This window comes from Rhineura floridana, chromosome 5 (genome assembly GCF_030035675.1).
Source record: "Rhineura floridana isolate rRhiFlo1 chromosome 5, rRhiFlo1.hap2, whole genome shotgun sequence".
In the NCBI taxonomy this organism is placed as follows: Eukaryota; Metazoa; Chordata; class Lepidosauria; order Squamata; family Rhineuridae; genus Rhineura; species Rhineura floridana.
In genome coordinates, this window is record NC_084484.1 from 157585741 (window position 1) to 157606533 (window position 20793).

A 20793-nucleotide genomic window follows, 5' to 3' on the forward strand; every position below is an offset into this window, starting at 1 on the left:
ATTATTTTTGTTTTGTTTTGTTTTTGAAAATTTGAATAAAAATTAATGATAAAAAAAAGGAAAATATGGGGACGAAATAATATAGGCACCGTATTTGATATTTGTGGTTTTTGCAGCCAGGTGGCTTTGACAGGCTGCTGTGTGCATTCAGTGGGCTTGGTTGCCCATAATGGGGAAAGGCTCGATACCTTCTGGGAGATGAGGCTGTCAAGGTGCCAATTAAAGGGAGATTGCCTGGTCTTTTCCTGACAGACAGGATTGCTCAGATTGTATACTCAGAAGTGCCTAGAATTATGTGCCTTGCCCACTTAGACAGAATGGAGGACTAGAGAAGTTGTACGTCTTAAAGGGATATATCCCTGGCAGGGCAGATCAGTGTCACAGTTAGTATTTCAGTTATAATTTATATATATGTTTCATCTTGTGCATGTCTTAAATTAGCACAGTAAACTTCACTGTAAGTCAAATTACTGCTCTACTTGGCCTCATATTTGCAGATCATCATATTTTCTTGTGTTGCAACTGCCACAAGAGAGGCCCCTTGAAAGGCTTTCAAATTAAAAGCTTGTATACAAGGTGAATGCTGCCAGGTGAAACGGGTGCTACATGGCAGCCTTTGATGCAGCCTTCCTGGCAGCTGTACTGTCCTAATCACTAATGTTTTGACTGACAATGCATCTCATTTAAACCCAGCAATGTTTTTTTTTAAAAAAACATTCCTTTCCAACTTGGAGGCACCCAAAACAGTTTATATATATTTTTAAAGCCTAGTTTTTAAAAAGAGCTTTTTAAAAATACAAAGCAGCTGTAAAAATTAAAAACTAAGAGTCAGGACTAAAACTAAGAGCCTGACCTCTGTAGTCAATGCATTGGTAACCTCAAGGTTGGATTATTGCAATGCGCTCTATGTGGGGCTGCCCTTGGCCCTGGTTCAGAAGCTCCAGCTGGTGCAAAATGCTGGACACTTCCTCCAATTGCTTATATAAGATGCTTATTAATGGGTTGCCAAAAGGTGGTATTATCCACAATGGAGAGGTGAACTGGAAGACTTTACTGCTTTGTAACATGAAATTGTCAGAAGACACCTGATGTATTCCCATTCCTTTTCTGATGCAGACTGTTTAGGCTTGGCCCATACCTAGACAGAAAACTTGTCTCAGAACCCTGCCCCCCCCAAATTTCTCAACTCTCATTTGACAGATTGTTGGATGCAAATATATTTATGAGTAGGACATTGTTCCTTTGGGCTATAACATGAAGCTGCGTTATTAATATAAAGTATGTCACAAGTGTGGGAGTTATTGCCATACTATATTTGTGTAAGGACTATAATTGACGTAACAAGAAAGGTCTGCAATTCCTTACCATGCTGGTTTTTCTGTGAGCAGTTAGTTCAGTGACTTGCAATTTTTGATCTGAACACACAGCTGAGAGATTTCTTTAGACCCAGCTTGGCAGAATTATTCCACTTGAATCTTTGGAAGATTTGTAAACAGCACAGATTTTACACATACTCCAGATTTATCTTAGTAGCTGCAGGAAGAGAATAACTAGAACTATTTCAGTACTGCAGCCACTAATTTAGAAGTGACTAGAACCTAGTCACTTCTAAATTAGTGACTGCAGTACTGAAATAGTTGGCATATTGGGTAGTGCTTTTTATAACTTTAATGTCAGCCAAATGAATGTTTGGCTAACATTTATGTGTGGTAAAATTAGTAAAATGCATCACTGATGCTAATGAGGGGAATAACCTCATCAAAACAGTTCATTGAAAGTGCCATCCAGACAGATTAGTTGCCCTTAGGGTTGAGGTCAAGGGGTTGTTATCAAAAGCATGTGTGTGCGTGAGAGAGATGGGACTAGGGATGGAAAGATCTGTCAATTTTGGTTCTCCCCAGTTCTCATTTTTCCAACCTTAAATTCAGTTTTTCACATTTCTGCAGCAATTTGCGTGAAAAAAAGAAACATGAAAATTAATCAGCATTTTAGTGCAAATTTCTCCTAATAAACACATTTTGTATGCAGTTTTGATGCAAACAATTTCTCCTAACATAATGCATTTCTGTATGTTATTTTCACAAAAATATTTTATGTGCTCTTTCCCCTAATATATGCAAGTTTGTAAACATTGGTTGGAGAACTACATTGCAAAATTCAGATAAGTGCGAATTTCAAAGGATGGCTGTATTCTTGAAGGATGGAGTTACATTCTCATATTATATTGGAAAGTGCGGATTTGATGGATTTGGCTTTCATATATACTGAATTGAATTTCTCCCCCATCCTGAGATGGGAATGCAGAGCCTCTCTATTCTGCTGAAAGACCAGCTCCGCTGGGTTCCTATCTCAACTGTCATCAGCAGTCATTCCATCAAGGTATGAGAGAGAGAGAGAGAGATGGGATTATAGGCCCTCTCCATCAGTTCTGCTGAAAGACCAGTAACTTTGACTTCTCCTCTCCTTAAAATTTTTTAATTCCAGATCATCTACAAGAATTCTGTAACTCTTTTTTTTCTACCTCCATCCTAATCCTTTTTCCTCTTGTGTTGTATCCTTTTAGATTGAAAACATTAGGGCAGGACTGTCTTATCGTTGACAGTGGTAAGGCACTCTGGGAGCCTTTTTTGGCTGAAGAGCGGGATAAAAATGCTTTAAATACATAAATGGTTGCTATTTGTGATATGGTATAATTACAGTCTGACAGCTGAGCACATGGAGAATGTGTGTAGATGGGAACAAGCAGGACATCAGTGAACCCTATGCTTTTAATAGTACATCATTACATCTGACCCTTCCAAAAAAAAGCCGTGTTTTGGAAATTTCCATTTTTCAAAAGGTAGCACACACGCAAAAACACCTTATGTGCCCCTTGCTTGAACTTCATTTTATGCATGTTTTACTTAACAGCAAAAATTAAAACTAACTTTATTCTTATAACAATGTTATAAGAGCTGTAACTTTTCTCTTCAACTTGCATGTAGCAGAACAGAGTTGTGAAAATATGTCCTCCTCTCCACCAATCCCTTCACTCTAGTAAGTTTGCAAGCTACCATATCCAGAAACTTGTTAGAAAATCAGTGTATTTTCAGGATGTAGAAATCTGCACTTTTATTCACCAAGAACATTTGCAGAAGATCACTGTGTTAAATGAAAACTGAAGACAGAAATCACCTTGTAGTGACTCAAACAGTTATGTGAATTGTCGCTTCTGCTGAAAATGCTCAGATGCCAACCAAGATTTTTTAAAAATATATTTTGACTTGAGGCTACAAGATTGTTCACATTGAAACCGTATGTACCTCTCAGTAACTTGCGAGATTTTTAACACCATGTTTTTCTATTGTGGCAACTATTTTCAATTATGTACGAGCACATACACTTAATATATATATTTTTAAAGGGCTTCTAACTTGAGGCAACCACATTTCTTTAACTTGTATCTCCCTTATATAATAAGCACTAAAGTTGGACCAATTGAGAGCAGTAGCATGGCTTGTGTTAATTCAGCTTTATTGCTATGGCTCAATTGACCTTGTGTTTACACTAGAGCCATGAAGTTCAGAGTACAACACAAAGCCTTCTGTAGTGGGTGGAGATTATTTTTAGGGTGGGGGAGTCATTTTTTTGTGTACAAATGGTTGGTTACTCAGAAGCAGACTGCTGACACACATTCCCTCTGTCCCCACCTGCCATGATCATAGTCCAGACAGGACAGCACAACTGGCATCAAAGACAGCTGTTAAATTATGTAATGTTTGCTTTCCAGTATGGAATAATTAAACATGTTTTTGAGATGTACATACTGCCTGGAGCACCATGGGAGAAAGGCTGGATATAAGCTAAATTAAATGAATAAAAACGTTGTGGGCAACAGGCCAGGTAGAGTGGCAGCTTTGTAGCTTCTCATTTTCCTGGTTTTTGCAGCCTAGTACAGTAAAGTGTGCTATAGAGGTTAGGGCTTCAGACTGGGACCTGGGAGACCAGGGTTCAGATCTTCACTTGGCCATGAAACTCACTGAGTGACCTTGGGCCACTCATTGTCTCTCAGCCTAATCTTTCTCACAACCTTGTTGTGAGGATAACATTGGAAGGGGAGAACCATGTTTGTATGCCACCTTGAGCTCCTTGGAGGAAAGGTGAAATATACATGTAATAATAAATAAATAAACTCAGTAATTGATACTCAGTTTGCCACAAAGCATACTAAAAGACACAGTTTCTTTAGCTATGTTTGGGCCAAGTCAATAATATAAAAATGTAGGCTTTTGTTTAAACAGTTTTGCAGGCTGACGAGAACTTCTTAAGTGATCTCTAGCAAGACATCTATGGGACAAAGTTTTATTTATTTATATTCATTTTAAGAGTATTTCAAAACTGCTAACTCGTTTAAAAATCATGCTGGTGTACAATAAAATCATTAAAACATAACATTATAAAATCATAAAATACGGAACAAATTACCAACACTGAAGCAAATTAATTCTCTTAAAATGCTTGGCAAAATTCAAAACACTGCCAGCAGGCTGCGAAATATCTGAAGTGTGGGTGCCTGTCTGATTTCAGTGGGAATAGTGTTCCAAGATACTGGTGCCAGTACACTAAAAGTCTTAGTTTGCATAGAAACTAAATGACTATGAGATAACTGTGGGACAGTAAGGAGGGCTTGTCCAGACTAAGTGTTCCGGCTGGTGTATAAGTTCTGATCTTGCTAAAATTAAATGTTGTTCAGCATTTCCATTGCTGTTCTGAGCACTAAATCCACTTGGGAAGAAAAAAGAAAGACTTATAGGAGGTTGAAGGAAACCAGAGTTTCACACTCTCACTAGCATTCCATCCAATATTAAAGCAGCAACTGCATCCTGGCTTGGAAGATGCCAACTAATAAGGTACATGTTGTCCTTTTAAGAAAACTAGCAGTAGGAAGGGCTACACAAGCCCTATAGAGTGTTTTTTATTTGGCACCAATCATTATTCTGACACATTTCATCTTTCACTTATTAAGCTTCTAATCCTTACTGTCATCCCCAGCCTGGTGCCCTCCAGGTATTTTCAACTATAATTCCCATCATCCCCGGCCATTATGGTCAGTAGTCAGATGATGGGAATTGTAGTCCAAAACATCTGGAGGGCAACAAGTGAAGACCCTCAAAGTAAGCCAACCCTCAAAGCCTACTCACCAGTGACTGAGATCGAAGTTTTGTAGGCTGCAGCAAACATCACCCCCCATCCCTTCATCCTAGGTTGTTGCTGCACCGAGTACCTGGGTGGGCACAGCTGGGTCAGATTACTCGACCCAGTTCTTGCTCTCACTCTCACACACATTCTGGTGATATATACCAGGTTGGCCCCGTCATCCATGATCAAGTTGTGGATGAGCTTGGTCTTATTATGAACTAACCTGGCATTTAATATCAGCACTACCAAGATGGAAATGATTCTGCCCATCCTTCAACTTCTGTCTGCCCTCCCCCACTAATTTTCTCCTGGGAGGAGCATGAGGCACTAGTTGTACCTGGAAAGTCTTTCTTCCACCAGGAAATGAGAGGCCTCTTATCAGAAATCTCTGTGATAGCACATGAGGCCTCTGGATTGACTGATCATTTCTCAAAGAGAGGGGTACTCACAAGGTCCTTCAGGTTAGTGGGATGGCAAACTCTCTCTTGTCCTATGAATTTTGAATTTGTCTGGTTTTATTGTATTGTTCTAATGGAAACAGTTATAAACCATCCTGGAATTTTCAATAAAGGATGGTATATAAATATTTTAATAAATAAAATAAAAGTAACTAGTTGGCCACTAGCTGTCTCTCTCAGCTTTATAAGACGTATAAAACATTTTGGGAGGCTAACGTCTTGTGCTAATTCAGTGGACAATTTTTGTTTTTAGCTTTCGTATTTCCTCATAGTATGTACAGAAGCAAGACCCTGGAGTATATAACTACAGTACTTGACTACAGTAGCATAGAAGTGCAAGACATTATGTGCCCTGGGAAATGCATATTGTAAAATTGTCTTCTACAGACTTTAAGATGGCCAGATATTTAGCCATGCCTCACGCCTCAGAAAAGGAGCTTCCCTTAAAAGGCTAAATCTTGATTCTTCTGGAGATGCTGTTCTGATACGCCAGCTGCCTCTGCCCCCTCCCTTGAGGAAATCTTTATCTATTTCCTGCATCTGTCACCCATCCTTCTTTGTGAATGGAAAGCAAGTTATTCACTCTGTGTGTGTGATTGATTTTCTTTTGTCCAGATCTTTTAAGAGGCTTATTGTCTCCTTCAATTGTACTCAGTTATTGGAGGGGAGGAATCTTTTTGTAACTTTTTGAGCAAATTTTACTTGTGATTATAAATATACTCTGGCAACCAGCTTCTTTTTTTTCTCAATGAAAAAATGTTGCTGGACAGCCTTATAAAACAACTTGAATCGTATCCACTGCCAACGTGAGTGGGGAAAAAGCCAGCACAGAGACTAAAACAGGGGAAGCCATCCACTGTTGTTTACCTTCAGTATGTACAGAGCAATCAGGTGGAAAATACATAGAAATATTTCTGTTGGCTATTAAACAATCACCTTTTCTTCTTTGGGTGTTAGAGCTGACTGAGTTTGTGGCATTTCTGTTGCCTGCCTTGTCTAGAGCTCTATCTTTGGTCCATGTCATTATACAGTAGTCAGGCATTTATCTGTATAGCACTTTTTAAATGTTCCAAGAGGGTCATGTACATTATATCCTTACAGCCATTCCACAGGGCAGGGCCTGCTACAATCAAGGCTCAGTCTCTACCTGGTAAAGATGGATCAAACCTCAGGGACATGGGGAAACACCAGAAGTGTCCCATCAGAGGATCTCAGTGATCGGTGTGGAGCAAAAAAGAAATCAGACAGTGCTTTGGACCCAAGCTGTTCAGGGCTTTGAAATGACACAAGAACCTTTAACCTGGGCCAGTAGCAAATTGATACTGTGGAGTGTGTGCAAAACTCAAACCCAACCTTCTGTAGCTTCCATTGATTTTCGACAGGGCTTGATCAGGAGAAGGCCATAGTGGACTGTGCACATCAAGGGAACAACTGCATTTTTGTTGCAGGATGCATGATGGAGAGAAGAAGAAAAAACCCCATTGCTGGAACACTCAAATGTAGATTTGCTAATGTGTGAAATAATTTTAGCCCCCCAAAACCTAAAGCTGTTCCTGGAAAATTCTTTTCCTTGTAGATAAATAATTTATCAAGGAGTTAAAAGATTCTCTTAACAATGTCTAAATAAACATGTTTTGTTTTAATTTTATTGATGTATGTTCTAATAACTGGTTGCTGCAATGAAACAATCCATTAATCACATGATTACATGATAAATAATTGACAGTGAAATGAGTTACAAGCAAATAAGACTGTGAAACATACAGGTCCTTTTCCTGCGTCTGTTTCATCTTGGAAGGTTATATAAACAGCACAGATGTCATCATCTTCTCACCCAGCTTGTCAGAGGTCTTATCTCTTGTCTCCCAGATATGCAACTTGGGACTGGCCATAGCTCAGTGACAGAGCATCTGCTTTGCATGCAGAAAGGCCCAGGTTCTGTCCTCCAAATCTCCAAGTAGGATTGGAATATCTTTGTCTAAAATAATGGAGAGCCACTGCCAATTAATGTAGATAGCACTGAGCTAGATGGACCAGTGGTCTGACTCGGTAAAAGACATCGTCCTATGTTCCTATGATCAATTCCACTCTCTCTTCCTACATGTAGATCATTGCCATGGCCTGCAATTTCTTCATCTTCAACATTTTAAAGATGGGCTCTTTTTCTTTCTCTGCATCCACTGCCAAATGCTCATCCCTACTCTCATTCAGCAATATTCTTCTTCCTGGTTTTCACTTCTGATGGCCTTTCCTTCCTTCAGTCAATTCAAAATGCATGCATAGTGTGGAGAAAATGTACAGATAAAAGTTTTTGCCCTCTCATAGCACTAGTAGCCCTTGATAGCCTTGTCCTCCATGAATTTGTCTACTCTTCTCTTAAAGCCATTCAAGTTGGTGGCTGTCACTGCCTCTTGTAGAAGCGAATTACATAGTTTAATTGCGCTGTGTGAAGAAGTACGTTCTGAATCTTCCAACATGCCGCTTCATTGGATGTCCACAAGTTCTAGTGTTATGAGAGAGGGAAAAAGCTTTTCTCTATCCACTTTTTCTATGCCATGTTTAATTTTATACATTTCTATCATGTTATCTCTTACTTGTCTTTTCTCAAAACTAAAGAGCTCCAAATACTGTAACCTTTCCTTGTAGGAAAGTTACTCCATTCCCTTGATTGTTTTGGTTGCCCTTTTCTGAACCTTTTCCTACAAAAAAAATTTTTTAGGTGAACCCACCAGTACTGTACACGGTATTCCAAATGCAGTCACACCATAGCAGAGCTTGGAAAAGTTACTTTTTGGAACTATAACTCCCATCAGCCCAATCCAGTGGCCATGCTGGCTGGGGCTGATGGGAGTTGTAGTTCAAAAAAGTAACTTTTCCAAGCTCTGCACCATAGATATGTATAACAACATTATATCAGCAGTTTTATTTTCAGTTCCATTCCTAATTATCCCTAGCATGGAATTTGTCATTTTTGTAGCTGCTGGACACTGGATCGACATCTTTGTTGAGCTATCCACTACAACCCCAAGGTCTTGTTCCTGGTCATTCACTGTCAGTTCAGACTAAGCAAAAAATGGGAAATATACTCTGACAGATCCAATGAGACTGCAGAAAAAGTGACACTGCCCAAATATCTAAAAGCTATAAGCCTATCAGAACAACAAATATGACTGGAAAATTAACAATATCTAAAAACAGATTTTAATGTAATGAAAGGAATAAAACCGATTAGTAGAAGGAAAAATAATGCAAAAAATGTAGGGGTTCACAGCATGAACAAAATACTGTATGCACTGTGACATAAAATACTCAAAAGCTGAACAGAAAAAAGCTGAACAAAAACCATATATGACTAGGATAAGGCTTGTATATGGCACATACAAATATATAATGGCTGTGCATATAATCAATGTTTGCACAGCTGATGTTATTCCACAGTAGATTATCTGAGTAATTACGTGCCAAATGCGTTTTCGGCTGCAGAACTTCTTCAGTAGCTTGTTTGGCTATCATAACCTTTGGTCATGAGTTCATCTGACTCAATAACAAATAATTTTATAAAAAGATGTATATGTACTATATACTAAAACAACATCGATTATTGATTGTACTATATGCACAGCCATTATATATTTGTGTGTGTCATATGCAGGCCTTAGTCATTATGGTTTTTGTTCAGCTTTTTTCTGTTCAGATTCTGAGTATTTTATGTCATATTGTATATTTTTGTTCATGTTGTGAACCCCAGCATTTGTGCATTATTTTTCCTTCTACTATTAGGTTTTATTCCTTTCTTTACAATACGAGCTGTTTTAGATACTGCCAGTTCAGATCCCATGAGCACATATATGAAATTCAGATTTTTTTTGCCCCAACAGTTCTCATTTTACATTTCTTTACATTGAATTGCATTTGCCATTTTACTGCCCATTCACTCAGTTTGCAGCTCTTCGTAATCCCTTTTTGTTTTAACCACCCTGAACAATTTAGTATCATCAGCAAACTTGGCCATATCATTGCTCACCCCTAACACTAGATAATTTATTTGCAAGTTAAAAAGCACAGGTCCCAATACTGATTCTTGGGGGACTCCACTTTCTATACCCCTCCATTGGGAGAACTGTCCATTTATATCTACTCTCTCTACTTCCTGTTTCTTAGCCAGTTCCTGACGCACAAGAGGACCTCTCCTCTCATTCCATGACAGCTAAGCTTACTCAGGAGTCTTTGGTGAGGTACTTTGTCAACAGCTTTTTGAAAGTCCAAGTACAGGGTAGTTACCTGCCAGAATTTGGCTCTTTTGTGTTTGTATCTTGGGTTGCTAAGTCATACAGATGTTTTGGGAACATTCTCAACTAACTGGTCTTAGATAGCTCTGTTCTATTGTTAATTATAAATGGGAAGTGTGCTATTTGTTTCCAGAGTTCTGAAACATTATTTTATTATTTCTACAATGCCTAATATTGCTAATTCAGTAGCAAAAACTTGTTTCTTTTTGAGCTGAATATTCAATAAAATAATTGGTTAATGCACTTCACACTTTCTGATTAATTGAAGGTTCATGTTTAATCAATCATGCAGCAGCATTTTTAAAATATTAGCTATATTTTTCATACACTTGGAGAATATGGTGCCATCTTAGAAGAGGTGGCTCTACAGTGCCTCTTCTAACATGTGCATGTACCATCTAAAATTGGGGAAAGGCCATAGCTCAGTGACAGAACATCTGTTTTATATGTAGAAGGTTCCAGGATTCATGATGTCTCCAGGTAGGCCTGGAAAAAACTCCTCTGAAACCCTGGAGAGCTGCTGCTAGTCAGTGTAGAGAATACCAATGTTATTCTATCACGTCATTCACCAGGCCCTTATTTGTGTATTTATGTTAGGGATGGAAATATCTTGGTTGTCTCACTTTCTTATTTTTCCAGTCTTAAATTCAGTTCTCCACATTTTTGCAGTAGCTGGCAATTTAAAAAAAAAATCCTTACGAAAATTCTTCCAGCATTTTAGTGTGTGTCTACCAATCAATATATTTTTGTAAGCAGTTTTGATTAATGTACACATTTTTCAAGCCATATCTCATCATATACAGGCGGGCCCCGCTTATACGGCAGGTTCCGTTCCTGACTGCCGCTGTAAAGCGGAAATTGCCGTAAAGCGAAACCCATTGAAAATAATGGGGTGTGTTACGCAAAAATGTCGCAAAATGTCACAAAAGCGCAAAAACGGCCTTAAAACAGGGAATTTCCCCTCATTGAAAGCCGCTGCATCAGCGGAACGCCGGAAAACGGAACGCCGGTAAGCAGGGCCCTACTGTAATGCACTTTTGCTAGCTATTTTCACTCATATTCATTTTTATGCACACTTTCCCATAACACATGCATTTTTGTAAACATTGTTTGGGGGGAGTACTGCATCACTAAATTCAAATAAGTGTAAATTTTGAAGGATGGCTGTGTTTTGGTTCTTATATTGTTTTAGAAATCACAGATTTGACAATTTGGGTTGAAATGCGAACTGAATCAAAATTCTCACTCATCCCTAATGTATATATCTTAATTTTGTCTAGGAGATGGCTGTGAGGGCCCTGAAACAGACTGGTAGTAGAAGCATTGAAGCAGCTTTGGAATACATTAGCAAGATGGGATACTTAGATCCTAGAAACGAACAAATAGTCCGTGTAATTAAGCAGACTTCTTCAGGTAAGCACAGGCATTCTTTCTGTTTCATTTCTGTGCTTTTGTAGCATTTGAGCTGGGTTTGATGTTCTGTGAAGATTAAATTAACTTTGAAGCCGTGTTGACCCTGTAGACCCCTTGAGAAGGGGAAAGATATCTTGGACCTGTGGACTATGTGGCAGTCTGTACTTGAAATTTCATTCCTCATGTGATAAAGTCTGATGTAAACAAACAGAACTCTTGCAACAAGTTCATTGCATTTCGCTCTTAAATAATTTGAAATGGAGTTCACAAGGGAAAGTTTAAATGTGAGAATTTTGCAGTGTTGTCAGTACAAAAAAGAAAAGAAAAGGGGCTGAAATTTATCCCATCCATGGATCCATTCCTGTCCTCTTCATAAAGAAGCATGTGATGTGCCACTCTTACTCCTTCCCCTCCCTATTTCTGACTTGGTGCAAATGGAAAGGTAAACTTAGCCAAGAGCTGCACTTGAATCTACAAAGAACAACAGTTTGACCTCTTCTTTTGGTTATTCAAGACTGTTTTTATTGTTGCATTGTTGTGTTGTATGGAGCTGATCTTAACAGTATTCTAATTGATTGCAGTTTTTATTGCCCTTGTTTACATATTTGAGCCTTTTCATGAAAAGCAGTCTATAAATCCTATGAAATAAATAAATAATGAATTATGGGTTTTGTGTATGCATGTGAAGGAATATAAATTTATTCATACGTATGGTTTCCTAACATTATCCAATCCGTTATCTCTCTCCCCCCCCCCCCCACTATAGGAAAGGGTATTATGCCAAACAACATAAGCCGTAGGCCAAGTTTTGAAGGTTCCAGTGAATCTTTTCCATCCTATCACCAGATTAGCAACCCACCCTATGAAGGAACAGGCTTTGGGGCAGAAGCTGCAAATGTTCTTGGTGAAGTTCCCAGACCATATATGGACTACTTGCTCTCTGGTTCACAGTCTGCAACCATAAACACTCCAGTTCAAAGGACGGCTGGGTTAGGCTCCCACAACACGCCTGGCAGTCATCAGCAGAAAACGTATCCTGCTAACATAGATACCCCAGTGATCACCTACCCAGTGGCTAGTCACAGCAGCCAAGCCTTGCAGCTCCAAGGTACCCATGGCTCAAACAGCCCACATTACAGCAGGCAACCTGTGATGGTACAGGGGGAGACTCAGGCTCTTGGCTATGGGATTCAGCGAAGCCAGTCTTTTCAAAACAAGTTGCAACAGGAGGCAGGGTATCCAAGCCTTCCAAACAAAGGAGCGGTTGTTCAGAATAACACTGGCCATGGATTCCAGCAAGCACCAGCCAGTATGTATATGCCACACTCTCATCACAAGCAGCCAATCCCATCTGCTCACCCAATGCATGTGATCACCAGAGGCCCGGCATTTACAAATGAATTTTCAGACAGCCCACCACAGGGTCTATTAACACCATCTAGAAACAGCCTGAACATGGACCTGTATGATATGAACAACCCTCAAGTTCAGCAGTGGCAAGCAACATCTTCTTCCTCCTCCTCCTCCTCCTCCCGTCGTGATTCATTACAGAATCCAGCACTGGAAGCATCTCCCCGGCAGCATGTACCCTTCAGACCAGATGGCTGTGTCCCAAGCAGAACCAATTCCTTTAACAACCATCAGCAACAAATACCGGTATCCATGAGACAGACTTCTCCGGGCAAAGCAGATGCTTCCATGACTTCCCCAAACACCATCACGGCAGTCACGTCTGCTCATATTCTCCAGCCAGTGAAAAGCACAAGAGTGATGAGGCCTGAACCTCAGACTGCTGTAGGCCCTTCTCATCCTGGCTGGTTATCTGCACAGTCTTCAGCTGTGGATGGCCTAGGAATGATCGAACAGCACTCCCTTCCTGTTGGAGGAGCTAATGCCTATCAGTTAGACGTTGACTATAGCAATAAGGAGCTCAGGTGCCCTCCACCACCATATCCTAAGCATTTGCTGCTACCCAATAGTTCTGAGCACTTTGATATCAACTGCTTACGTACAGGAATAGAGCAGTCACTTCGGGGAGTCCCAAACTCAGCAAGCAATAAAGCTGAGGAAAATGTGGAAAGGAATGACAAAATCAAATCAGCCAAAGTGGAAAAAATGGGCAAAGATAAAAAACAGATCCAGACATCCCCAGTGCCATTGCGGAAGAATGGCAAAGATGAAGAGAAAAGAGAGTCCCGTATTAAAAGTTACTCACCGTTTGCCTTTAAATTCTACATGGAACAACATGTGGAGAATGTCATAAAAACCTACCAGCAAAAAATTAATCGTCGATTGCAGTTGGAACAAGAAATGGCCAAGGTAATTTTTTTTTCCGGGGTGGTGGTGATGGTGTCCTTTTGCTTCTTCAGAGGTGGTGAACACATGGCATGGTGGGTTATTCCTCCTTCTTGTGCCCTTTGCCTATTGGCCATGCCCCCACTCCAGTCCGTTTCCTGTCTTGGCCTGGAGCAGATGTGTGTTTGTGAACTCCCCCACCTGTGTTCTCCACCTCAGGCTTGTTCAGACCTCTCATAATCTCATTATCATGCAATCATAATTTCATCCAAAACCCAAAGAAAATATAGAAATATATTCTGCTGTTCAGAACTTTAATATAGTGTCGCATGTAATTTGTGCTTCTTCCCCACCCAACTTTTCCCAATTACAAAGAGAGGAGCATATAGGTAAACCGCACTGCCCTGATCAGAAGGGGATTAGAAAACTCATGGAGGATAAGGCTGTGACTCGTGCTCCTAATGGCTGTATGGAACCTCTATTATCAAAGCAGCATGCTTCTGAATGCCTGTGGTTGGAGCGCAACATTGGGAGAGGGTTATTGTAATGTCCTGCTTGAGGGCTTCCCATAAGGATCTGCTTGGCCAATGTGGAAAACAGGATGCTGGAGTACATAGGCCTTTGGTCTGATTCAGTAGGGCTCATCTTATGTTCCAGTGACCAGTGGAATCCTTGTCAATCCCCTTTGACCTCTAAGAATTTATCAGGGCTTTCCTCCCAATTTTTCAAGGTGTCTTCCCTGTCATGTGGGCTACTAACATGCCGAGAGAGAGAGAGACTGGGGATTAGATTATCATAATGATGAGTTTTGAGCCTGCTACCAGATTTTGAACAGCATCCAATGCCTTCATTCCATTTCTCCTGCATCCTTCCCAAATCTGCTTCAAATGGTTGGGAACAGATTTTAGGGGGGAGGGGAGGAGGGAGGAGACGGGAAGTTCCATTGTGCAAGCATAACAGAATGAGAGACTTGATGCTACTTTGGATACAAGCCTTTATATGCTTGTGACTGTAGAAGCATGAAATGAACATAGCCCTAGTTATATACCAAATTAAAGTACTAGACCAAATGCAACCTGCATGTCCTGTGTTTAAATATTTAAAAGTTGAAATGGAACAAAAACACCCTCAGCCTTTAATTTTTTAATAATTTTCCTGAGGTGTTTGTGTAGCTTTCTGACATTTTTTTCCTGATAATCTTAACTGTCTTGATTGCTCTCTCCCCACCCCATTCTTATCAAGGCTGGCCTTTGTGAAGCAGAACAAGAGCAAATGAGGAAAATTCTCTACCAAAAGGAGTCCAACTACAACAGGCTTAAGAGAGCCAAAATGGACAAATCAATGTTTGTAAAAATCAAGACTCTGGGTATTGGCGCTTTTGGAGAAGTCTGCCTTGCCTGCAAAGTTGACACTCATGCTCTGTATGCCATGAAAACTCTGAGGAAGAAAGATGTGCTGAACCGAAACCAAGTAGCTCATGTCAAGGCAGAAAGAGATATCCTTGCAGAGGCAGACAACGAATGGGTGGTTAAGCTCTACTATTCCTTCCAAGACAAAGAGAACCTATATTTTGTGATGGATTACATCCCTGGTGGAGACATGATGAGCTTGTTGATCCGAATGGAAGTCTTTCCAGAAAAGCTAGCTCGGTTTTACATTGCTGAACTCACATTGGCCATAGAGAGTGTGCACAAAATGGGGTTTATCCACAGAGACATCAAACCTGATAACATTCTGATTGATCTTGATGGACACATCAAACTGACTGATTTTGGCCTCTGCACTGGATTCAGGTGGACACACAACTCAAAATATTATCAGAAAGGTATAGTGCTTACCTGGGGGCAAGGATGTAACTTCAAAACGTGCTGCTGTAGTTGTTACTACTACCTTTACTACTTTACAGCAGGGCAGCTACCACAGTGCCCTTCTGATGTTGGTGGATTACAACTCCCATCATCCCTGATCATTGGCCATGCTTGCAATAATATGTGGAGGGCACCATGTCAGCTGCCCTGTTTTTATGGAGTACCAGGGGCTGTGCCCCTGCTCGCTTCACTTGTCAACCCTGCCTCCTATTCTGATTGATCTTGTTGGGTTGCCAAAGCCCCCCTTCCCCCCACAGGTTGCCAAAGCTCCCCCTGCACTCCCCATGGGATGCCAAAACTCCCCCCTTCGCTTCCTGCAGGTTGCTAAAGCTCTCACTTTCGCTTCCCACAGGTTGCTGAAGCTTCCCCTTTGCCCCCCCCACAGGTCACCAAAGCTACCCCTGCCCCCCATGTGTCACCAACACTCCCCCTGCCTCCTCTGTGGGTTGCCAAACCTCCCCCTGCCATGGGTCACCAAACTTCCACCAGGCCTCTATGCTGCTCCTGCATTGGCAAAGCTTTCCTTCCCCCTGCAGGTCACCAGACCTCCCAGGCTGACCTATTACCTGGCCTCCTGTCCAGGCCACAGCTGCTATTGCGGCTGCCACATAGCTCGCCCCATCACACTGTGACGTCATGATGGGGTGCTTACATGTTTAGAGAGAGAGAGAGAGAGAAGGAAATGGGCCCCTCTCCCAAGCAGTTGGCAATCCAAGTTAGACTTAGGAGCGACAACAGCATGAGGAAGGTGAATAGGGGAAGAATGTGCACTCACTTCAGTTACAAATCTTTAGGTTTAGTTCATTAATTCTTAATTTTGGCAGTATAGACATGTTTAAAAAATAAAAATAGTTTCAGTGTTAGGTAAGATTTAAGACACGGATTGGGAACTTGTGGCTCTCTAGATGTTACTATTAACTTCTAAAGTAGTACAGCATTGTGTGTATATGTTTAAAATCCTTCAGTAGTGTTGTAGAGGAATCTGTGGTCCTCTAAATGTTGCTGGATTACAGTTTGCATCATCTCTGGCCATTGTCTAAGGTGGGTTCCCGAATTGTGCCAAAGGCCTTATTTCTTTTTACAAGAATGTGTATTTTGGCCTTCAAAAAAATTCCCAGAGTGGCTTACAATACAAAATCAAAAATACAATAAAAACATGGGAAAGGTGAGGATTGAGGAGATGTTTGAAGGATGTGATGTTGTCCAGGTGTTCTGAGAGGCAGTTCCAAGCATACAGGGCAATAAGGGAGAAAGGACAGTCTTTTGAGGGAGCAGAAAACCTTCAGATGGCTAAGGGTGGTGGGGCTGGAGAAGTGTCGGTCACGTGCACAGATGTATGGACATGTAAAAGCAGAGAGATAAGCGCAGGCACGGTTAAGGAAGAGCTTTAAAGGTGAGAACAAAGAGTTTGTACTGGACCCAGGGACAGACAGAACAAAGAGAGAAGTTCATTGTAAAAGCATGAATGGTTTTCATGGCAGTTTTGGATAGAGATGAGAGGGCCGAGGTGTGATAGCAGAAGACCAGAGATGTGAGTGTCACAGTAGTCAAGGCCAAACTGTTTACAAACAGAGGTGACTATAAATGTGCAAACAAATACACAGTTGCCATATACTCCACACTACAAATAGGGCTCCTTCAGACAACTTGTGTATTGAGCATTCATCCTAACTTGCTTGTACAAGGATTATGCAGAGGTTAGACTATGTCCAGTCTTTATTGAGGATTCTTTCTCATTTGTTTGCGGAGAGGTTATGTAATAATGAGCACTCATTAGTATTTATTTGCATGTTGGTTATACATCTTCCTATCATTCATTAATTCATCCCACACCTTTCAGTGTATTTTCCTGTCACTTTTTTAACTGCCAAGACTCTGGTGTATTTTTAAAAGTGGATTTGTTGCACCAGGGAAACAGAACACTTTAATTCACTTTAACTGAAGAAACCTAAATTTCCAGTATGTGCTTGAATCACTCCCACAAAATACTGACAGTCTGGAGGCGACCTTAGTCACTGTTTCTGGCAGTTCCTGAGTTTCCCTCCAGAGCTGAACCTTTTTGTCTTCCAGTAAGAAGCTGAAATACTGGAGAGACCTTTTGGCATCTGAGCTTTTTTTTAAATGCCCTTTTAATTTTCAAGATGTTACATGTTAGGGGACAGGGGAAATACAAACACACCTTGCAGCCAAAATTAAATTGCAAAACTCATAAGTATACATCTCACATACTGCAGTTCAGAGGAAAACGGTGAATGCTGCCTATTTTGTTTCTTGGGAGAGCTTTTATTCTTCTTTCCATGTAATTATGCTTGCTTTCTCCCCCCCCCTTTTTTTGAAAGGGAGCCACATCAGGCAGGACAGCATGGAACCAAGCGATCTGTGGGATGAAGTGTCAAACTGTAGATGTGGAGACAGGCTGAAGACCTTGGAACAGAGAGCTAAAAAGCAACATCAGCGATGTTTAGCCCATTCATTAGTTGGAACACCCAATTATATTGCACCAGAAGTTCTGCTTCGTAAAGGTAAGTGGCTTGTTTGATTGTTTGTTTGTTTGTTTGTAATATTTTTAGAGCACCTTTCATTTACTGTACCCAGGGTGTGATACAGTAAAACAGTATAAAACCTCAGTATTCCTTAATGCTATAGCAAGAGCAGATAATAAAGGGACACAACAAGCTGTACAGCAAAACAATAGCACATAACCAGGTCTTAGCACTAGTACTCTAAAGGTGCCTTGTGAAAAGGTAGATCTTCAACTGGAAGTGCAAGGTAATAAGTCAGCATCAGCTGCATCTCAGCGGAGAAGGCATTCCACAACCGGGGTGCAGCCACTGAGAAGGTCCTCTCTGGTATCCCAGAAGAACAGATTCAAATAACTGCAGCACCTCCCCTGTTAATCTTGACACATCAGCAGGTTGATTTTGGAGGTCACACTCCTTCAAATATTCAGATCCCAAGTTCTATAGGGCTTCTATAAGACATCACTAGCACTTTGAATTTGGCCCAGTAGCATGGTGGTGGCCAGTGCAACTCTTTCAGGATAGGTGTAACAAGATCCCAACAGGCTGTTATGGGCTTCCTCCAATTCTTATGTATTTTTACCCCCAAGAGCCTCATTGGGAATGCAAATTAATGTCTCTCCAACGCATACAGTGAGCGATCCTGTGTAGCATTGAAGATGGTGCAGCTGCTGCTGAATGTCCAGAGTTTGACTCCCACACTGGGGTGAGATAATTATTCATTTTCTTTCTGGATAAGACAGAGAGATATTGATAAAAGTAATAGAACACTGGAGGATAGCCTTAAGATATATTGCACAGTACTTGTTTGATTGTGACTTAATGGCCAACTACATGCATTCATGTAAAACATTAAGTGTGAAGATATTAAGGGTTAAGAAGTTTAAGATATGCCGCTGTTGAACTCCCATTTATTTTCCTATTTCCTAAGTCCCAAGAATTCTTGGGAGGGACTTTCAGCAGCAGCTGCAGCATCTTTGACTAGGCTTGAAAGCACTGGTAACAAGCTTTCTGTTTCTCTCATATTTATAGCACTCAGTGTTATCTACAGGCACCATCTTTGTAAGGTACAGGGGATCACCCATTTTATGCCTCGGAGAGACATTAATTTGCGTTCCCAATAAAGTCTCTAAAAGAAACTCAACTAGTATAACTAGTTCACTTCTATGCTGTTGGCTTCATTCCCAGGTGTCTTATCTTTTATTTACTACAAAGCTTGGCAGAATGCCTGGAAATCAAATGTCAGGCCGAAGACTAAGGGGGAAAAAGGCCCACAGCATCTCTCAGCTGGTTTAATCCTATACAGCATTATAACAGTTCTTGCACTGTACATAATATGCATCTTACTAATGAGAACTCTTGGGGGTAAAAATACAAAAGAATTGGAGGAAGCCCATAACAAGTCCAACATGGGTCACTGTGGCAAGTCTAAGTTTGTCTAAGAATGGCCATAGCTGGTGGCCCAGCCAAAACTAGCAGAAGGTACTCTGTGCCATTGAGGACACTTACGTTTCCCGCGACAATGCTGGATCTAAGAATATCTCAGACTATGCACCCAATAAGAACATAAGAAAAGCCTGCTGGATCAGCAGAGCTTGGAAGAGTTACTTTTTTGAACTACAACTCCCATCAGCCCCAGCCAGCATGGCCACTGGATTGGGCTGATGGGAGTTGTAGTTCAAAAAAGTAACTTTTCCAAGCTCTGTGGATTAGGCAATGGCCCATCTAGTCCAACATCCTGTTCTTACAGTGTCCAACCAGATGCTCATGGGAAACCCACAAGCAGGACTTGAGCTCAAGAGCAGTCCCCCCACTGCCGTTTCTAGCAACTGGTATTCAGAAGCACTCCTTCCCCACAGGGACATCTGCAGTAGAACCATCTTGCCCTGAGGGGAGTGAGAAGAAGCAGTAATAGATTTGTCTTAAACAAGCAAGCTGTCTTTTCCACTTTATTGTAACTTTTTTTAAAAAAAATCATTACTTTTTGATGTACTAATCTTTTTTTTTTGTAATAATTTTTATTATTCAAATTTTTATAAAACAAACACAACAAAATCAAACAACAAAAACAATACAACAAAAATAAAAAGAAAAAAAACTTGACTTCCGATTTGTTACAGATCAGCTATAGGTACATAATATATATCAAACTTGACCCCTAAAACATACAAAGTTCACTTTTTTCCATAGTCTATCTTGATTAATCGTCAAATCCCATTATCATCATTTCATTTTTTTCTTTCAACAAAAAGTCCAAAAGAGGCTTCCATTCCTTAAGAAATGTATCTATCGTTTTTTCTCTGAGAAGGCATGTCAATTTGTCCATCTCGACTAAGTCCATTAATTTCAATAGCCATTCTTCCATTGTTGGTACTGATTCCATTTTCCACTTTTGTGCATATAATAATCTTGCTGCCGTAATCATATATAATATTATTCTTCCATATTTCTTTTCTTTTTGTTTACCCATAAAGCCCAATAAAAAAAATTCTGGCTTTGACTGAATATTTATCTTCAAAATTTTTTGCATCATCCTACCTATCTGTGCCCAGAATAATTTTGCCTGTTTACACGACCACCACATATGGTAAAAAGATCCTTCTTGTTGTTTACATTTCCAACATACATTAGAAACATTACTATACATTTTTGACAACTTTTCTGGTGTCATATACCAACGATACATCATTTTATAAAAATTTTCTTTAAGATTATAACATAATGTAAATTTCAAACCTTTTTTCCACATATTTTCCCATTGATCCATTTGTAT

At 40.3% G+C, this 20793-nt stretch overlaps 1 protein-coding gene across 6 annotated transcripts in view; it reads left to right on the top strand.

The window, feature by feature from the left end:
- Positions 1 to 20793, top strand: part of LATS2 (large tumor suppressor kinase 2) — a 61464-nt gene that overhangs the window by 30071 nt on the left and 10600 nt on the right. For all 6 annotated transcript variants that reach the window (XM_061628574.1, XM_061628576.1, XM_061628577.1 and 3 more), the window contains exons 3-6: positions 11206 to 11338; positions 12105 to 13657; positions 14876 to 15458; positions 17841 to 18023. In XM_061628574.1, coding sequence (XP_061484558.1) covers positions 11206 to 11338; positions 12105 to 13657; positions 14876 to 15458; positions 17841 to 18023 — 2452 coding nt within the window. The remainder of the gene's footprint in view (positions 1 to 11205; positions 11339 to 12104; positions 13658 to 14875; positions 15459 to 17840; positions 18024 to 20793) is intronic.